Source organism: Tauraco erythrolophus, chromosome 28, assembly GCF_009769465.1.
Source record: "Tauraco erythrolophus isolate bTauEry1 chromosome 28, bTauEry1.pri, whole genome shotgun sequence".
Lineage (NCBI taxonomy): Eukaryota > Metazoa > Chordata > Aves > Musophagiformes > Musophagidae > Tauraco > Tauraco erythrolophus.
This window is the reverse complement of record NC_141492.1, coordinates 775,100-794,531: the sequence shown is the minus strand read 5'-3', so window position 1 is coordinate 794,531 and position 19,432 is coordinate 775,100. Positions and strand designations below refer to the sequence as shown.

Below are 19,432 nucleotides of genomic sequence, written 5' to 3'. Positions count from 1 at the left end.
ACAATGCAAGAGACAACAGCAAGAACAGCACAAAGCAACAGAAAACTCGGATGTGCTGCAACACACACCCCTCCTCTGAAGGAACCGCCGCGGGTCCGCGCCTCCGAGCGCCGGGTGCCGACACATCGCCCACAGCAGCCACCGGCCACGCCACAAAGTGCCAGTGCGTCTGCACCCGCCGAGAGCCCCAGCAGCAGGAGGACCAGCAGTTACTCCCGTCCCAGCACGGCTCTCCGGCACCCAGCACCGAGCAGTTACCACCCCTCTGGTGCCACAGGGCCAGTTCTCCCCAGAAGCGAACGGACGCGCCGGGTGAACACCTCCAGGTAGAGGAAGGGCGGGCGAGGGGCCAGAGACCCTCCGGCGGAGAGCTACACCTGCCTGACTCCCCCCCCCGAGCCTTCCTCCTTCCAGCCACCGCAGCGTCGGGGGGACACGTGCTCTGCAGCACCGTCTGCGTTCCCGCAGCTATCAACACGAGTGGGAGAGAACTGGATTTCTGATCAACGCGTTGCTCTCCATGCTGGAAAGGGAAAGAGGAGGAGGAGGAGGGAGGAGGAGGAGGAGGAGGAGAAGGAGGACGTGTGCACCAGGCTGGCGCTGAGGCAAGTGTCCCGAGCTGGTACTGGCTAGCAGAAGGACCCTGAGAATATACAGGCTAACACGGTCTCCCGGGGAACGCCGAGTTAGGTGCATCACAGTGATACTGGTTGAACGTGTTCTGTACAGTGCGAAATGGAGTTTGACGGGAGCGCAGTATCCCTGCGCCTGCTCTTTCCTACCTCGTCCTAAAGGCAGAGGCGGCTACGGGGGTGACGAGAAGCCTCATCACAGCACAGACACTCGCAGCCGCAAAAATCAAGGCTTACTTGGGCATCCAAGTGAAAGCCGTCAGGGGGCCACCGGGAAAAATATTCCAGTTTATAAAAAAAAAAAAATAGGAAAGCGAGTGCAGGGCTACTGCAAGGTGCATCGTCAGAGGTACCAGGTCTTGCGAGCAGCCAACCCCCACTCCCCAAGACCCCAGGCACCCCACATCCCCAGCACTAAAGTATCTTCAAGCATCTCCAGAGATCACATCACCGTTATTTCTGCTCAGAGACCTCAGTGATCATCCGCTTTGAGTCCGTTTAGATGAACCAGATTTGCACCCACTGCTCAAGATGGCTCAAGCGTCTTCGGAAAGCTGCTCTGAGGGCACGCGGAGAGCAACAAGCCTTCTTTGCTGGCAGGCAGGGTGGCGAGCTGGAGCTGTGGATCCAGTGTGGCAAGGCTGATTTCAGACACAAAAGATACCCTAGGAGGAAATTATTTTCTTTTTTTTTTTTTCTTTTTTTTTTTTTTTTTTTTTTGCAAACTGCTGCACAAACCACAGAACGGAGAAAGCCTTTGGTCATGAGATACTTGTGAGAAAGTGAGCCTTGTATGGAAGATTCCCCTGAATGCCTACAGTATTCTACATCTTAAAAAAATATATTGTTGACGCTGCAGCCATACAAAGGGAGGAGGAGTGGGAGACGGGGATTTACAGTCTCACATAGACACAACGGGGAGGTTAAGACAAGCACAGTCATAGTCTGTAAAACTGATTGGCTCGCTCGGATCAGTCATCCTCATCATCCTCTTCGTCTTCTGGATCTTCCTCTCCTTCATCCTCTAGATTTCGTTTTCTCTTTTCCCCTCGCGGAAGGTCTGCAAAAAGAGGCGAAGCGTGAAGCTGTGCTCAGTCTCGCGGAACAGCATTTGAACTGCGTCAGCCGCCGCGTGCTGGGGGACACGCACGGACCGGGCTGGCACCATTACGGAGCGGAGATCACGGCACTCCGAAAAGCCTCAACTAGCATGAGACATGAACTATTTTCTCCGCCCTCCAAGCATCCCACGTTTCAACGGCTGCTTGAAAACGGGCTCTTTTGTTGAGCGCCCCTAAAAACGTGGCATCTGCAGAATTCAGTCATTCTGATCAAGCTCATACAAGGTCCTGCCAAGTCAGGCCAGCCACTGGCTTCTGTCAACATTCATTCAGGCGTTTGTTACGACCAGGAGTCTGGACTCAACTCAAGCAGCTCAGGTCTATTCTCCCTACAGCTCAGAGGAGAGAGGAACGCGTCTCTCCAAAAGCATTTCCTCACGCACGCTGCCAACATGAGCTTCTGCGACAGAAGCCCTGCTCCTGCACGGACTCTCCGTTCAAGCTACTTAGAACTGCTTTTCTAGGCAATTTCTCTCTCTAATATTGGGCAGACTTGCCCGGTTTGGTGGGTACTAACAGGCGCTGAAGGCTGTTTCCCCACCACCACTGTGCGACCCCTTGTTTCTAATCGCTACTCAGTAGTCAACTTAGGCACAAGCAACAGCTTCGGTGGTGCCCGTAGGCAGAAACGCTGCACCTTCTACCCGGGAAAAGCTGCAGGCAACAACAGCACTGCACCAAAGCTGGGGAAGCTCCACAAAACCAGCAAATGCATGAGACCGTGGAGGCAGCTTTGCAAGCGCTTAGTCTGTTAGGATTCGACTCACCATCATCAGCTTCATCTTCTTCATCATCCTCACCATCTTCCTCCTCATCTTCCTCCTGGAGTCAAAACAAGACGCTTTGTTGCAAGAACTACAATCCCACGAGCAAGGTCTAATTCAACAGCAACATCTTCCCTCGCCTCCGCTTCCGCCCTACTCTAGGCTCGGGGTGGCAGGTATGAGCCGAGCAGGGAGAAGCTGTTGGTTCCTAAATAGCTTCTTGCAACCCTACGAAGGGGCTCTATGGCTTTCTCACTTGGCAGTGATCATGGGAAGTACAAAGTCTGAACTGGCAGACTCTGTGGACGAGTCAAAGGTGTACAGGAAAAGCCAGAGCGCACGGTGGCTCCTCTGATCTGCCCACAGAGAGACTTCTGTGACACGTGGTCAGATGGGTCACCAGATTAAGGGAGAGATGTTCGACCAAACATACCAACACGGCGCTGCAGATTGATACCGATGACAGAAAGCCTCACCTCATCATCTACTCCATCCTCCTCCTCTTCACCTTCCAGATCATCATCTTCATCTTCTTCATCATCAATGACTTCTTCATCCAAATCATCTTCCTCTTCATCATCATCCTCTTCCTCACCTTCTACCAAAAGAAAAGGGAGGTGTTACGGTTCTCAAACACTCGCTACTCCCAGACAACACGCTCACATCTCCAAACCCAGTGCTAGGTGAACAAGCGCGCACAAAGAGTGCCAGCAACAAGCCCCGTCGGTGTGCAGCAAGTCACCTCTTAGCAGCCTGCCAAAGGAGGGAGCAGGGTTGTCCAGATAGCCCCTACTTTAATGGCAAGGGATAATCACCATTTGTTTAGCAACATGACCATGCAGAAGGCGAAAAGGGGTTGTTCTCCAGCAAGAAAACCAAGAGGAGAAAATCCTCACCTTCCCCATTCTCATACTCGTCTTCCAGTCCATCCCCATCTGCTTCAGGGTCCGAGTCAGGGGCTTCCTGGTCATCAGCATCAAATCCATCTAGGTAGGTGAGCTGGGGCAGAAGGGTGAACACGCTCTCCCGGTAGTTGATGAGCATCGTCACCTCACAGTTGAAGAGGTCCAGACTATGCAGGTTTGGCAACTTTTTCTGCAAAGATCAATCCGTTAGATTATTCACGAGTTGACACTGTTTGAAGATCAGGCAGCCATCAGAGGACAGCTGGTTTGCTACCCAGATCTAGTACAGAAGTGTCTTTGCACGCATTATTTGCGCCACGTGCTCCTCAGATGGAGAGAAGTTATCCTCTTGCTAACTGTAGGCAAAGATTTCTTTTCAGCTCCCCTGTCTAGTTTCTCCTCCTTGGAGCCAGCTCCCTGTGAAACCGTTTGCAAATCTTACTCCCTTCTGAACGGGTGGGCAACAAGCACAAAAGTCCAGCCCCCCAGGCAGGAGGGATCACTGAGCCGGACTCGTCCTGCCCAAAACATCAGGCAAAATACCCGAGAGCACAACGCGGGGAGACCCGCAGGCTGCGCCTGCGTGCCCGTCGGCACAGCCACAGCAGCTCTCCCGCTCAGACCACCGCACCGTGCACCAGGTCAAGTGAAGGAGGACTAGAAGAGTTTCAATCTCTTTCTGGAGGGGATGGCGGGACCAGAAGCAACACCTAATGAGGCAAATGCCCCAAATCAGACCTTTCAGCCACAGAGCCAGAGCCTTCTTCAGCACAGCTCAGATGCAACGGGAACCCCCTGCAACATGTGCTGCGAGAGCACCCAGGGTGAGAGGGTCCCAGCCCAGCACAACTGGGCTGATGGAATGGACACCTTCACTGGTGTCCAAGCAACTCATCTCCATGACACCCCAGGTGCCACCTACCTCAAACTGCATCCGACCCATTAACGGTCCTTTCTTAGATGGACACTGAGCACTGCATCCACAGTATTACTCATCCAGCCCAATTCCATGCTTCTTTTAGCAACTGGCTGCTGGTTTTCCAGACAGAGGAGCCATTAACTATTAGCCCAGCCTCAAACTGGACCCACTCATCTGTTCCCATCAGAACCACGAACTGCTGTTGGAACAGTTACCAAGACATTGGACTTCTGCTGCACAGACACGCTCCCCCAAGGAAACAAAGTCATCCCTTAGATTTCAGCACAGCCTTCCACTCACCAAGGGCTCCAGGGTATTGATGTCTTTGATCTTGTTGCCACTTAGATTCAAGTGTGTCAGGTTAGGAGTTCTCTCTGCTAGAACTTCAAGGCCACCAGAAATCCTGTTATCACTCAGCTCCAGCTGCCAGGAGGGAATATCACACGGTCACAAAGTGTCTTGGCTTGCGACATGGTGAATAAAATTGCCCTTAGAACCGGACTACAATGGGCACCCAAGTTCCAGACCCTGTTCGTTAGGCCACGCCACAGAGCAGCACTTCAAATTTTCACTTGAAACACCTTTCCCGTGGTAACGCAGCACTCGCAGCCACCCCCGTACCGCAGGACACAGGGCTACATGCTCTAAAATCCAAACATTTCTGATGTTACTGAAGCTTCCGACAGTAGCACAACAGCAAAAGCAAGAGAGAAAGGATGCTAAACATATAATGAACTCAAAAGCATTTCATTGTATGCTAAAACACAGCCTCTCTCACTTGCTCAGACTGTAGGCTACAGAGAAAGCAAAAGCAAATGGCCTTTTCTGGCAAATACAGGAAAAAACTGTCACCGGGGCCAGGACGCCTCAGAGCAAGGACTGCTGGAGATGGGACTACTGGTCTGACTCACCTTCCGGAGTTTGTTGAGTTTGGGGAGATTGGAGACGGACAGCAAGTTGATGTTGATCATGCTGAGGAACTCCAAGTTCTCAAAATCTGAAGAGAGACCAACGATCTTCCCATCGTCCGAACGGCAGTTATCAAGAACCAGCTCCTTCACCTGCCAACAGAGACACCCAGCAGCTGTCATCACGCCCGGCTAAGCCTCACCTCGAGTCTGTCAAACTGACGTCAGGCGCAGCGACCGACACTTCAGAGCAGCAGGTGTGTCTGAAGGCCCTCTTTGCTCACATTTAAGGGACGCACAGGATCTTAAAGCCAAATAACTTTTGTGAGGGCGCAAGGCAAGAATCCCTCACGGGAGTTAGGACTTCACCCTTTAAGCAAAAGCCAAGCAACACGCAACCACTGCACCACTCCACACCCTGTAGCTCCAGCCAAGGTCCACCTTCTCCGCTAAGAAGCATTAAGGGGTTGAACTGTGAGGCTGCATCAAAACATTTCATGCACAAGGGATCAGAGAGCTTTCAGAGTCAGGCTTCGCTACCAAGAGGCCAAACAAGGTCATCTGGTTTTGTCCCCTTCAACGTTTTCCCCCACGCCACTGGGGGTGCTGGAAAACCTGCCTCCAGAGGATTCGTTTCCCTGTGACAGTCTCCTTGCAGGGGTGACACATCTGCCTAGGCAGGTCTCCAAGCAGATGAGCTCAACCTCAGGTTCGTAGGGCACAACCACTGATGACAACTTATATTTTGCCCAGCACAGACTACACACAGAGAAGCCATCGCTACCCCGTAATTCGGCACAAAAATCAACCCCCCCTGTGGCATCAGGACCATGAAGCACCAGCACAGAACTGCTCCCCCCCAAATACCTGGAGGGTAAACCTGCCTGGCATCCCCCTCTCCCCCAGAGCACAGCTCCAACTCCAGCTCTCACAGGCCACTTCCAAAACTTGCTTTTACCCAGCACGTACTTCACAGCAAGATACAAAAAAATCAGCCTTGGCCAGAAGGCTCGTGGTGCTCTCCAAATTCCTCCTTCGCAGCACTCCCATTTCACCTCTCTTGCTCAGATCAGCCAACTCTTAGGGAATCATTTTAAAATCACTTTGCCTTACTGCCAGCAGAGCTCCTGGGCTGCCGTGCCAGCTTTGCAACAGAAGCTCCCAACAAATTAACGCTTAAAAACGGCGTCGCGGGTCAGGGCTCCGCGCTGCGACGAGTTTTGTGGCCGAGCCCGTTTTGCTCCCAACACCCCGGACAAGCCTCCAACTCCCACGAGACTCCGTCCCCGCGGTGGGGGCGAAGCCGGCTCTCCGCCGCTGTCGTTTTGTGGGTGCGGGCACGGAGACGAGCCTGGACGTTCATCAGGTTATGAACCAACCTGGCGCGGAGCCCTGCCCTGGGTGGCGGCGCAAGGGCTGCAGCGGGACGCAGCAGCCAGAAGAGTTTCTTCCAGCAGCATCGCCGGCCGGCACCGGTCCCTCCGCAGCGCCAGCGGCTCGTGTTCCCGGTGGCACACCGGCAGACCGCCGCGGGCGCCTCCTCAGACCGTTCCCGTCCTGCAAGTCCCCCTGCCGCGCACGAAGCGTCTTTCGTCTCTCCCAACAGCGGCACTTCCAGCCCGTGTCCCCCACGCTCGGTTTTAAGCCGCCGCCCGCGGCCGAGACGCGGCGACCCGTCCCCGGGGCGAGTGACAGCCACCGGCTATCCCGGCGCGGGGCGGCGAGCGGGGCCGCCGGCCCGGCCCGGGCAAGGGGCGGCCGCCGCGCCAAGCCCTTCGGGAGGGTGGGAAGCGCCGGGCCCGGCCCGTGGCGGCCGGCGGAGGGGGGCGGGCAGCGCCGGGCGGGACGGGCTCACCGTGAGGCGGCGGGGCCAGGGCTCTTCGTGCCCGCTCCGCGCCCGCGCCCCGCTCCCCCGCGGGAGGCCCCGCTCGGGCCTCGCCCGGCCGCCACACTCGGGGCCCGCCCGGCGCCGAGGCGGCGCTGACAGCGCGACCCCCAGAGCCCCGCGGCGGGGGGAAGCCGCGGGCCCGGGCCGCCGCCCCCCGCCCACGGGCAGCCCGCGCCCCGGCGCGGCGCGCCGCAGCAGGCCCGGGCGGCCGCTAACATGGCCGAGCCGCCATGGCTGCGCGGAGCCGCGCCGGCCTCGCTCGGCGGCCCCGGCGCGGCAGAAGGCAGCGGGAGCCAGCGCGGCCCGGCCGCCCCCCGCCGCCCAACGCCCCCCGCCGCGGGGCCGGGACGCGACGGGACGGGCCGGGACCGGCCGCCGCCGCCCCGGGCCGGGCCCCGCCGCGCACGTGCGCGCCGCCATGCCGGGGCAGGGCGGGGGGGGGGGGAGGGGGGAGTGGGGCTTCCCGCCGCCGCGCTCAGCGCCCGCAACCGCCCCCGCCTCGAGTCCCCCCTCGCCGCGCCGGACCCCCGCGGGCCGCCACCCTCCCTCCCCCCGCCGCTGCCCCCGCAGCACGTGCCGGCCCGGTTCCCCTCCCGCCCCGCCGCACGCCCTGCGGCCGCGGTACCTCGCCCGGCTTCTTGTTGCGCAGCTCCAGCGTCAGCCGCTTCTTCATCTCCATCCTCCCGCCGCCCCGAGCCGAGCCCGCCGCGCCGCCCCGAGCTCCCCGCGCCGCGCCGCTCCGCGCCCACCGCCCCGCCCCGCCCCGCGCCGCGCGCGCCGCCGCCGCCCCGGCAGAGGAAGGCGCCAACGGCAACAAAGGCGGCGCGCGCCGCGCCCCCTGCCGGCCGCGCGCGCTGAGCCGGGCGGGGCCGCGCGCTGGGGGGGCCCCGGTGCCGTCCGCATCCCCGTGCCCATCCCCGTGCCCATCCCACCATCCCCGGGCACCACGTTCCCGTCTCCAGCGCCATGGTCCTGTCCTCAGAACCACATTCCCACCCCCAGCACCACGTTCCCATCTCCCAGCACCACATTCTCATCCCCAGTACCATATTCCCATCCTAAGCACCACATTCCCATCTCCCAGCACCACTTTCCCATCCCCAAACACCACATTTCCGTCTCCCAGCACCATGTTCCCATCTCCCAGCACCACATTCTCATCCCCAGTACCATATTCCCGTCCTCAAGCACCACGTTCCCATCTCCCAGCACCACTTTCCCATCCCCAAACACCACATTCCCATCTCCCAGCACCATGTTCCCATCTCCCAGCACCACACTCCCACCCCCAGCACCACGTTCCCATCTCCCAACACCACATTCCCACCCCCAGCACCACGTTCCCACCCCCAGCACCACATTCCCATCCCCGTGCCAGGCCTCCTCTGTCGGCCAGGGCTGAGGCTACGCCTGCCCGCGGTGCGGCAGCCGGGGCGGCGGATAAAGCCGGGGTGTTGGTCGGGCTTTCTGCTAACGGCAGGACGAGATAACGGCGGGAACTCCCTCATTACTGTGAGGGTTACAGTGATGTTTGTCCTTTCTCTCATCTGATGGGCAGCCTGCAGAGGCCGGCGGCTCGCCCTGCTCGCGGCTGTGCTCTGGATGAGCTGGGAATCCTGCCGTCATGAGGCGGACGAGGTGAGGGTCGGCAGGGTGGCTGCAGCCTGGGAGGTCCATGGCTGCAGGAGGGCCTGACCCAAGCAGTGCTGTCGGGCCCGGCTGCGCTTCCAGGGTGCAACGGAGCCGGTGGGACTCGCTGCACGGAGCTCGGGAAGGTCCCTCACTGGGACACGGTGCCCCGTCCCAGGGACCCCACAAAGGAGGAGGATCCCTGCAGGATGTGGACACTGTTACTGATGACTTCATTAAAAACGATCTTAAAAAATATCCAGAGAAATCTCTCTGATCGACGACCAAGCCTCCCAGCAAACAGGAACACGAGGGCTGGCAGGACCAGGCTCAGAGCCCCTCATTGTCCCCTTTGGCAGCAGGCCACTGGCTTGCCTTGTGTGGGAGGAAATGGCTCTCTGGTACATCGCGGTTAATTTTTGCCCGTTGGCTCTAACATGAACCTTGTTTTATGAGGAGCAGAAAAACGAAGCAGTGATGTTCCGCAGAAGGGTCTGAACTCCGAAGGGGCCAAACCCGGGGTGGGTTTTTTAAGAGCAGATAAGAGACATCTCCAGGGAGAAAAACTGCATTTAATGTTGGTGCATTTTTTGCATCTCTCTGATCTCCCTCGCTCCACAGCTCGGTTCCTCCAGCCCAGCCGCACGTCAGAGAGCTCCCAGTGCTAACAGGGCACTGTGCCAGCCATAGAATCATCGAATCATGGAATGGTTTGGGTTGGAAGGGACCTCAAAGATCATCCAGTTCCAACCCCTCCACTACACCAGGTTGCCCAAAGTCTCATCCAACCTGGCCTTGAACACTGCCAGGGATGGGGCAGCCACAGCTTCTCTGGGCAACCTGCTCCAGTGCCTCAGCACCCTCAGAGGGAAGAATTTCTTCCTTAGATCCCATCGAAATCTCCCCTCTTTCAGTTCAAAGCCATTGCCCCGTGTCCTGTCACTACACGCCCTTGTAAAAAGTCCCTCTCCAGCTTTCCTGTAGGCCCCCTTTAAGTACTGGAAGGCTCCTTGGTGTGCCCCTAAGGAGCTCCCCCTGAAACGCCCAGCACTGAGGCTGCGTGGAGGTGGGCAGGTGCTGGGGAGGACAAAGCGTGTTGGGGGGGCACTGGGCACTAGAGGAGCCAGGAGAGTGCCCACTGCCGGGATGGGCCTGGCTGTAAGGCCCAGAGCATCCTCTTCCTGCCCTGTCCGGGTTAATCACATCCCCACGGGTGAAGCAGCAAGTGGGTCATAAAATCATGGAATCATTTAGGTTGGAAAAGACCTTTGAGATCCTCGAGTCCAACCATAAGATCATTGAGTCCAACTGTAACCAGGTGTCTCCTTTGCAGGGTGAATCCAGGCTCCTCTGGCCCTTTTCACCTTCACCGGGACCTACTCGGGAGGGCAGAGCAGGTCGCAGCCTCCGAGGGGTCCCCGAATCTCTCCCCTCCGAGACACCCCCCCCCCCCCCAGCTGGCTACAGCAGCAGCTTCTGCGGGCTGCCCCTGGGCAGAGCAGCTGGGAGATGAGCCCAGCGGACCCCCCTTGCTGATCTGCATTTGTTTTAAGGTCTCTTTCATGTCCTCTTTGAGGCTCGTTTCCTGTTCTTTGTAGAAAACAATGCTTCCCCCCCTCCCTGCCCATCCCAGGGTGGCTTTATCTCCCCTCCCGTGGGCTGCCCTCCCTCGGGAGCTGGGCTTTATGTTTGCCTTAAAACACAAAACACCGCTCTGCTGGAACCGAGTTGATTTTAAAGCCGCGGCTGGTATTTGATGTCTGGTGGATGATGCATGTAAACCGATGTAGATTTTCTGTGTTGGGGCAGATCGACGTGGAGCCGGTAATTTACTGTGCGAGGGACACAACTGGAAGGCTGGACCCTAAAGCTGACCCGGGTTGAAAGTCAGGTCTGGAGCTTTTCACTCAAGCTGGAGCACAGATGCTCGGAATGATGTATTGTCCGACTGTTACACAACGCAATATTATCTGCTCGGTATCGCACTGCTTTTTAACTGCTTCATTCCTAGCCCAGTGCCTCCTGAGAGCGAATCCTATAAAAACACACCATTACTGCTGTCTGGGCCACAAGGACCTTCTCACCACGCTGTGCTTTCCTGTCCTCAGAACAGGGACAAGATTCCCCCAGATCTCCCGACAGCTATAGATCCTCAACAGCTGATCCTGCCGGGACATACTGGGATCCAGCCACCAAAGCAGCTGCAACAGCTTCTCCTGTGGGACCCAGGAGCTGCACAATCATAGAACCATAGAATGGTTTGGTTGGAAGAGATTTTAAAGGTCATCTAGTTCCAACCCCCCTGCCACGGGCGGGGACACCTTCCACTACACCAGGTTGCTCAAAGCCTCATCCAACCTGGCCTTGAACACTGCCAGGGATGGGGCAGCCACAACTTCTCTGGGCAAGCTGGTCCAGTGCCTCAGCACCCTCTGGGTGAAGAATTTCTTCCTTAGATCCCATCGAAATCGCCCCTCTCAATTTAAATCCATTGCCCCCGACAAGCCCCCAATGAGAGCTGGTCCCTGCATAGCTGAGCTGTTCCACCGAGGCGACTTGCTCCAGAGAGAATTTCTGGGGCAGTTTGGGGATATTCAGTGATCTCCTCTAGCTGAAGGATGTGACCAGGCGATTTCACTGCAGATTTACAAGCCAATAAGGCATCTGCTGCGGGACCAAAAAAACCAGTGCCCACATGCACCCCACCTACCCCTGAAGAGGAGGCGAATAAGGCTAACACAGTCCTCGGTAGCTTTTAGAAGACATTTCCATGATTTTTGTTTGTTTCGCTAGTGGAAACCGGGGATCTAAGACTTGCCGGGCCCGATGTGCTGGGCCCCCGGTGTCCTCCCCCTCCCTCGGCTTCCCGGCCGGCCCTGCCCCGCGGCTCTCCCGCTGCAGAGCGGCTCCGGTGCCGGCAGAGGGAAGCATCCCCCCGGCCATGGGCAGCGGCGGCCCCGGCAGCCCGGCCAAGGCCCCCCGGGGGCTGGAGCCCGGCCCTGAAGGGTCCGGGGGGGCCCGGTGGTGTGAAGGGGAGGTGGGAGCCGGAGCAAACGCTCTGCAGAAGAAGAGCCCGAGCGTGGCTGGAATCCCCGAGGTGCAGCCGGGCAAAGGGTGCTGATCTGGGGTAAAGCCAGTGCTGGTGCCTCCCGCCAGGCTCTGCACCTCTTATCCATAGAATCACAGAATCATAGAATGGTTAGGGCTGCAAGGGACCTTCAAAGGTCATCTAGTCCAACCCCCCTGCAAGGAACAGGGATATCTCCAACTAGATCAGGTTGCTCAGGGCCTCGTCCAACCTGGCCTTGAACGTCTCCAGGGATGGAGCATCCACCACCTCTCTGGGCAACCTGTTCCAGTGTTCTACAACTCTCATGGTAAAACATTTTTTCCTAATATCCAACCTGAATCTACCTCCCTCTATTTTAAAACCATTACCCCTTGTCCTATCACAACAGGCCCTCCTGAACAGCCTCTCCCCATCTTTCCTGTAGGCCCCCTTGAGGTACTGGAAGACCGCTATAAGGTCACCCCGGAGCCTCCTCTTCTCCAGGCTGAACAGCCCCAACTCTTTCAGCCTGTCCTCACAGGAAAGGTGCTCCAGCCCTCTTATCATCTTCGTGGCCCTCCTCTGGACCCTCTCCAACTGGTCCATGTCCTTCTTATGTTGGGGACTCCAGAACTGGACGCAGTACTCCAGGTGAGGTCTCACGAGGGCAGAGTAGAGGGGGAGAATCACCTCTCTCAACCTGCTGGCCACGCTCCTCTTGATGCAGCCCAGGACGTGGTTGGCCTTCTGGGCCGCAAGAGCACATTGCCGGCTCATATTGAGCTTCTCGTCCACCAGTACTCCCAAGTCCTTCTCCTCAGGGCTGCTCTCAATCCATTCTCCACCCAGTCTGTATTTGTGCCTGGGATTGCCACGACCCAGATGTAGGACCTTGCACTTGGCCTGGTTAAACTTCATGAGGTTGGTACGGGCCCACCTCTCCAGCCTGTCGAGGTCCCTCTGGATGGCATCCCTCCCTTCCAGCGTGTCGACGGCACCATGTGACCTCCAGGCGGCTTTTTGTATTTTTGGGCAAGACGAAGGTGTCCGAAGGCTTTGGACGCTGCCAGCCTCCCTCCAGGCACTTGGCAGAAGCGCCTGAAACAGTCGTTTTTTGGGGTCTCCAGAAAGACAGCAGGGAGGAGGAGGCACTTCCAGAAAGAGATGACCCGGGTTTGCCTCCGACCTGGACACCGTCCTTCCGAGAGCACGCAGGAGTAGTACCCAGGCAGAGAGGGAGGCATGGGGCTGGCACTCCAGTTCACACACAGGATTTCCCCAGTGTAGGACAAACTCATGATTCTCTCATATTTGCAGCGTTTCTCCTTTAACAGTGTGGTGGGGGTATCAGCCTGTCCCCCTTGAGCTTGCTGCACCGCAAGGGCCTTGGCAGGCTGTGCAGTTTGCGCCTTGATATTTTACCAGCCAGTCAGTGATTGAAAAAGAAAATTCAACCATTTTCCCTGGAATGTACCTGTCATGTCCTGCCCTTCATGACAGTCTGTACCTGGTTTGAAACACCCAGGCAGCACCCAGGCTCCTTTGGACTCCAATAGGGAAGCTGAGCCATGTAGCAGGGAAGGTATTTATCCACCATCACCCTGTAGAGAGCCAGTGCCCTTCAGACCAGCTTCTCCCAGCAAACACAGTGTCATTTCCATCACAATCACTGCCTTGGAAACACAGGGTGGGAATGGGCCCAGAGAGGTGGTAGATGCCTCACCCATGGAAACATTCAAGGTCAGGTTGGACGGGGCTCTGAGCAACCTGATCTAGTTGAAAATGTCCCTGCTGATTGCAGAGGGCTTGGATTAAGTGACATTTAAAGGTCCCTTCCCACCCAAATTATTCTATGATTCTACAGCCCCAAGGAGAACAGAGAGACACAGGAGGGATATAGCTCAGGTGAGATTTAGGGAGACAAGGCTGCCTTCGGCCAGGGGGGCACCATCCCCATGTCACTCCACACAAGGATTTATCACCTCCAAGCTGACCCAGCACCACCCAGGCTGTTTGCAATATTTGGTAAAAAAAGAAGGAGGGTGGTGGATAATTACTATTTTTACCAACTCTGCGATGTTTCCCAGCTCAGCTGGACCAAGCAATAACACCAGGAACTGTCATCACGACTATTGCTGCTTTGTGCTACCACAGGATTTTGGGTTCCCTGTAAAGGGGCCAACACCCAGAGAGACCGCAGAGAAAACCTGTCCCAAAGAGGTTACAAAAGGCATGAGACACAGTCAGGAAAGGGACTTCAGGTGCTTCAGGCCCCAAGATGCACCCCTGATGTTAGGGTTAAGTAATCATAGAATCATGGAATGGTTTGGGTTGGAAGGGACCTCAAAGATCATCCATGGGCAGGGACACCCTCCACTACACCAGGTTGCTCAAAGCCTCATCCAGCCTGGCCTTGAACACTTCCAGGGATGGGGCATCTACAACCTCCCTGGGCAACCTGGTCCAGTGCCTCACCACCCTCAGAGGGAAGAATTTCTTCCTTATATCCAATCTAAATCTCCCCTCTTTCAGTTTAAATCCATTGCCCCTTGTCCTGTCACTACACGCCCTTGTAAAAAGTCCCTCTCCAGCTTTCCTGTAGCCCCTTTAAGTACTGGGAGGCTGCAATAAGATCACCCCGGAGCCTTCTCTGCTCCAGGCTGAACAGCCCCAACTCTCCCAGCCTGTCTCCATAGCAGAGGTGCTCCAGCCCTCGCATCATCTTCATGGCCTCCTCTGGCCCCGCTCCAGCAGCTCCATGTCCTTCTGATGTTGGGGACTCCAGAGCTGAATGCAGTATTCCAGGTGGGGTCTCATGAGAGCAGACACAGTTTGACTCCAACATAGCTCTGAGGTGTAAAATCGGAGGTGTAAATCATCCTGTGTCTGCTGGGATGGACACCTCCAGGGGACCCCATGAAACACCTGTTGTCCCCCTCAAGAGCTGCAGCGGACACTTAGTCCAGAAGGACGACACACGCAAGCAAACAGGCACGAAGTCTGTGTGTAGGATTCCCAAATGCCGCCGCTCTTTGCTTCATACCTCAAAAATACAGGGTTGAAGCAATTCCTGCCTCCTCCTTCAGCACAGCACCAAGACCCACGACATCCCTGTCCCTGTACCATTTTCCTGCCACCTGGATCATGCTTCAACCCCCCCCAGTCTCAGCCAGCTGCTGGCATTTCTGTGCAGCATGAGCATCGATGGGTGAACCCCGAGGTCTTTCCTTTCTCTGGCGCTCAGCTCTGATCCAGCCAAATTTCCTGCCTCCAGGCTCAAAACCCCTGCCTCTCCACCTCTTTGTCTTGACTAGAGAATTCCTGTGAAGGGGTGGAGAAAATCAGGATTTCTCCCTTTATCACACTGCCGCTCAGTCAGAGCTGCACTTGCCCCTAATTTGCAAAGTTTGTGCTAATATTCTGGTTACTTGCAGGAGTAACATTGCAACAAGAGCATCACTGGATGAACTGGAGTTCATCCTCATCACCTCCACCATGCCAGAGCACGAGAGGGTTTGCTGTGCTCCGCTCACAGGCTGCGGTGAGATTTCAGGACATGAAGACAGGGTTTGGGAAACTCTGCTCTTTGGGAAACAGTCTCACGGGTGCCATGGGGAGAGGTGTGCTGCAGGCGGGATGGCTCCATCTCCCAGTTCCCATCCCAGTTTCCCAGTCTCAACAAGGCTGCGCTGGGGAGATAGGCAAGGACCTAGCCTGGAGGCTGGGTTCCCAGAGCAACCTCCTCCTCCATCACCAACCGTTGTGCAACCCTCTCGCCCTCCCTGCAAAGGGTGCTGGCAGAAACCCTCGCAAGCGGGTGCTGCTCGGGGTGCAACTGAGCTTGGGAACCAGCCCCGCACTGGCACCGGAGCACGGGAGAGCCTGCAGGCTCCCTGCTTCGCGCCACGCCGGATGGCACACGCTCCAGGCTCACACGTCCCGGCTGCGGCTGCGCGACGGCACAGCGTTGGCCCCTCACACGTCACACGTGCCTTTGGAGATGGGACGGGGTGGCCGGATCGGGCCGGAGGCAGGCAGGGCTGATTTTACACCTCGGAGCTGTTTTGGAGCCAAACTCAGCCCTGATGCAAGCAGGAAGTGAACTGCACCAACCTGGCGTTATTTTGGGCCCTTCGGATTTACCTCTTCATTTACCTAGCGAGTTGCCTGCAGGCTCAGGACTAGTTGGTTTTATTATTTAGAGATGGTTTTCGCTGCTCCCAAGGATAGCCAGAAATTAAAAAAGCAAAAACACAGTCAAGACGTAGGGAGTTACTAAACGAATAAAGGAAATGACTACGCTGGCGAGGGTGGCGTGGGATGGATGTTCAATGGAAAGCGCGTTCCCAACCAGCTTCTCCCCATCGGTCGGCCGTGTTTGGTGACCGCCAGCAGTGACCCTGCGGCAGCTTCTGAGAGAAGAGCAGCACACGCTTGCCAACAGATCAGGGCTGGCACAACCTGGAAAACAGCATCTGGAGCTTCCTATGGAGCGTGCACAGAGGGGCACCTGTCTTCAGGGGTGCATCCAGCTCCACGTTAAGGCCACCAAGCACAGGATCTGCAGAAGAGTGGTGTGGTCTTGATGTGAACGTGTTTTATTGTGCAGGCAGCTGCGCTCAGACCATCGCCTGGGCACGGGCACACACACAGAGGCTGTTAAATAGCTCGCAGGGGGACACAAGCATTGCTTGTTACTGTCGGGGTTGAGTCTGAATCACAAAGGATGCTCTCTGCTATGAGGGGATCTCATTGCTTTTGGAAATGAGAGGGAGGTTTGTACCAGGCAGTGGTTGCAGGGGGTGGAGAGAGTCTTCCTTCTGGTCTCAGAGCCCAGGCACCACACTGGGAATGAAGAGAGTGGGACATGGCCCCTGCTCACACTCCTGCCGGATCTGCTCTGTGGCCGCTGGTGGCATTTGTGTGCCCTTCTCAGGCTTTGCTATTTCAGGTGACTGACTCTTCCAAGAAGTTTATCTAGTGGTGCTTCTAAGTGTCACCATGTTCTCATTATAAGAACCCCTCTTGTCTGCCCATGAGGCACTCACACCAAATTTCTGTTTTCGAAACAATGCACAAAGGGAGACTGTGTTAAATATTAGTCTCCCTCTATTTTTGTAGGCAGACAGAGGTTTTGGAGCATCTGGGATGGGATGTGCTTCTTTGAACAGAGATGAGAAACTAGACATGGCACAGGGATATGCACTGGGAATGACTGGGGTGGGATGGGGAGGTAGCAGGGAGGTGCAGTAAAGGGCCCTGGAGGACAGGAGCAAGGAACAGCTACACGTTATTTCCTCCTCCAGAAGTGACCCAGCTGGAGGCCACCCAATGCAGCCATCAGGCAGCAAATAAGCAAAATGAGGAACTTTTTCACCCAGCACCTAATTAAACTGGACCTCGTTGCCACAGGATATGACCTCAAAAACTAACCTTTAAAAGCTTGAGATAAACATATGCAGGATTGGTCTGTTCTGACCAGTTAAACGTGATGGTCCAGGACCTCCAGCTAAGGAAGTATTAAGTCACTGACCACCAGAAGATGGGGCAGGATTCTTTCCTGCTTGCCTGCTTTCTTTATTCCTTCCAACAGACCAACACTGCTGCTGACAGGGTCAGCCAGGTCAGGCAAACCTGTGGTCTGCCTTCTTAAGCACTTACGGAGTTTTAACGAAGGCATTAATTCCTCGGGCTTTACCCCATCCTTCACCACGAACCAAGATGCAGCTTCTCCCTTCCTAAAATAGAGACAGCAGCTCCCGCTCTCTGCCCCAGGGGAGCAGAGAGAAAAGAGGGGCTGGGGGGTCTCCCCTTGCAGTACCCAGAGACGACCCTGGCTGAAGAAGCCTCTGGTTCCCAGAGCCTGTTGCGGACTCTGCGGCTCAGTCTCTCACAGACCTTGCACAAACCATCACTGGCTCCTCCTGCCAAGCTTTGCGCCACTCCGAGAAAGGATTGCAATGTTAGATAAACAGATCTACCTGGGCACGGAGCACTGCCAAGCTTCTGCCAGCTGTGATGTAAAGCTGCGGGCTCAGCCTAAGCAAAAAGGAACTTTCTCTTCATCACCTTCCATTTTCACACCTCTTCAGAGTCGAGATTCCTGCAAGTTAGAAAGGAGGCAAGCTTGCTAGATGCAGGGTTCTGGTTTGGCAAGAGGTGCCTCCCTGCTCGGTATCTGCTGAATTGGAAACCTTCAGGGACTCAAGGCAGCCCTTGCTGTGTCTGTGGCCCACGTCTAACTGGGAGAGCCCTGGTTGTGCTGTTACAGCACTGCTGACAATAAGGCGATTTTACTCTCTCCTGGTTTGGATAACAGATTTTCATCTACAGGGAAAGGAAAACGAGGGAAGTCCCCACTTAGCCCCTGCATGTCCAGCAGCTCCTGCCGAGTTACAGGAGCCGCAGTCTCTGCAGCGCACACACAACTCAGTAGAAGCAGCACATGACAGATGACAGCACTGGGAGAACTTCCTTTAATTATCACTGTTATTGTTGTTACAATTAGCAATTAAGGCATTTGTTTTAAACCTCTCTGTATTTCAAAACAAGCATGAGGTGGTCAGATTGGCAAAGACTATTGGGATAACTGGTATGGCATCCTGCCTGGAGTAAAGATAATAGAGTGCCTGGGTGATTGCTCAATGATGATAGATTGATAGGGAATTTCTCTTAGACCCTGACAGCAACCCTGTAGGGCCTGGCAAGGCTTGTGCTGGGCTGCTCTGGAGGCTGACTTGCACAAGTACCAGGGCCACGGTGTTGTCAAAAGCAGGTGTTTCAGACATTTGAGGCTTTAAAGCCACACCTCGTGTGGGGTGCAATCTGTCTCTGCTGTTGCTACTGATGCTTTTTGCTTGCCTGGAGCCCCTGCCCTACCTGGTGAAGAAACACAGCTATTTCCAGCTCTGCAGAGGTGACTAAGAACCAGTACATCGCTCCCGGTAGGCTACGCAGCAGCGATGGAGACGAATGCTTTCATTTGGCTGTGGAAAGCACATCCAGCTTCAGCATGCCTCCTGCTGCTGGTAGTATTTCTTCCAGACTGCAATTTGCTAAACAGCTTCCAAACCAAGCAGAGGACGTGATTCCTGCCCTGTGGAGCCATGAATGACAGGGATTATCTAACTATTCAGCGTTAGCAAGGCTCCCAGCTCACCTGCCTAGGTTTTTATACCTGGAAGCATGAAATTGAGCCCCGAAGCTAAAGACGTGTACCAAAAGCAAAGGAGCTGGCAGCAGGACGGAGCCTGTTCATGGTGCTTCAGGGCCTTCCTGGACACAGGCAGAGCATGGAAGCAGGGCACTGGTGAGCCAAAATGCCTGGGTTCCCTTCCCGACTCACTCACTGCCTTGCTGTGAGAAGGGAGCTAAGGCATGTCGTCTCCTTCCACCCCAGTGCTCTGACTCACGCTTGCTGAGCAAACAGCAGAGGGGATGTGGGATGCCAGCACTCCCACCTCACCTTCCCTGCCCCCGCTGTTTGTTACTGCCCCTTTGCCAACAGTCACAGCCTCACACCAGCCAAGGCAATAAAAAAAGACACGTGCCTCTGAGCCACAGTTTCTCCAAATGGGCTTTTTTAAAAAAATCCTTCATTATCAGCAATTCAGGTGG

At 56.0% G+C, this 19,432-nt stretch overlaps 1 protein-coding gene across 2 annotated transcripts; it reads right to left on the bottom strand.

The window, feature by feature from the left end:
- Positions 1-556: 556 nt before the first annotated feature.
- On the bottom strand, positions 557-7,852 carry LOC104384115 (acidic leucine-rich nuclear phosphoprotein 32 family member B). Of its 2 annotated transcripts, none has more exons than XM_086627763.1 (7): positions 7,763-7,852; positions 5,253-5,402; positions 4,642-4,764; positions 3,414-3,612; positions 2,994-3,115; positions 2,521-2,575; positions 557-1,692 (listed from the first exon to the last, which is right to left on the bottom strand). In XM_086627763.1, exons 1-7 carry the CDS (start codon positions 7,814-7,816, stop codon positions 1,604-1,606), a joined length of 792 nt encoding a protein of 263 aa, XP_086483889.1. In that variant the 5' UTR covers positions 7,817-7,852; the 3' UTR covers positions 557-1,603. The 2 variants fall into 2 exon arrangements, with proteins under 2 accessions (XP_086483889.1, XP_086483888.1); XM_086627762.1 differs by having other exon boundaries at positions 2,994-3,112; positions 7,763-7,844.
- Between the last annotated feature and the right edge of the window lie 11,580 nt (positions 7,853-19,432).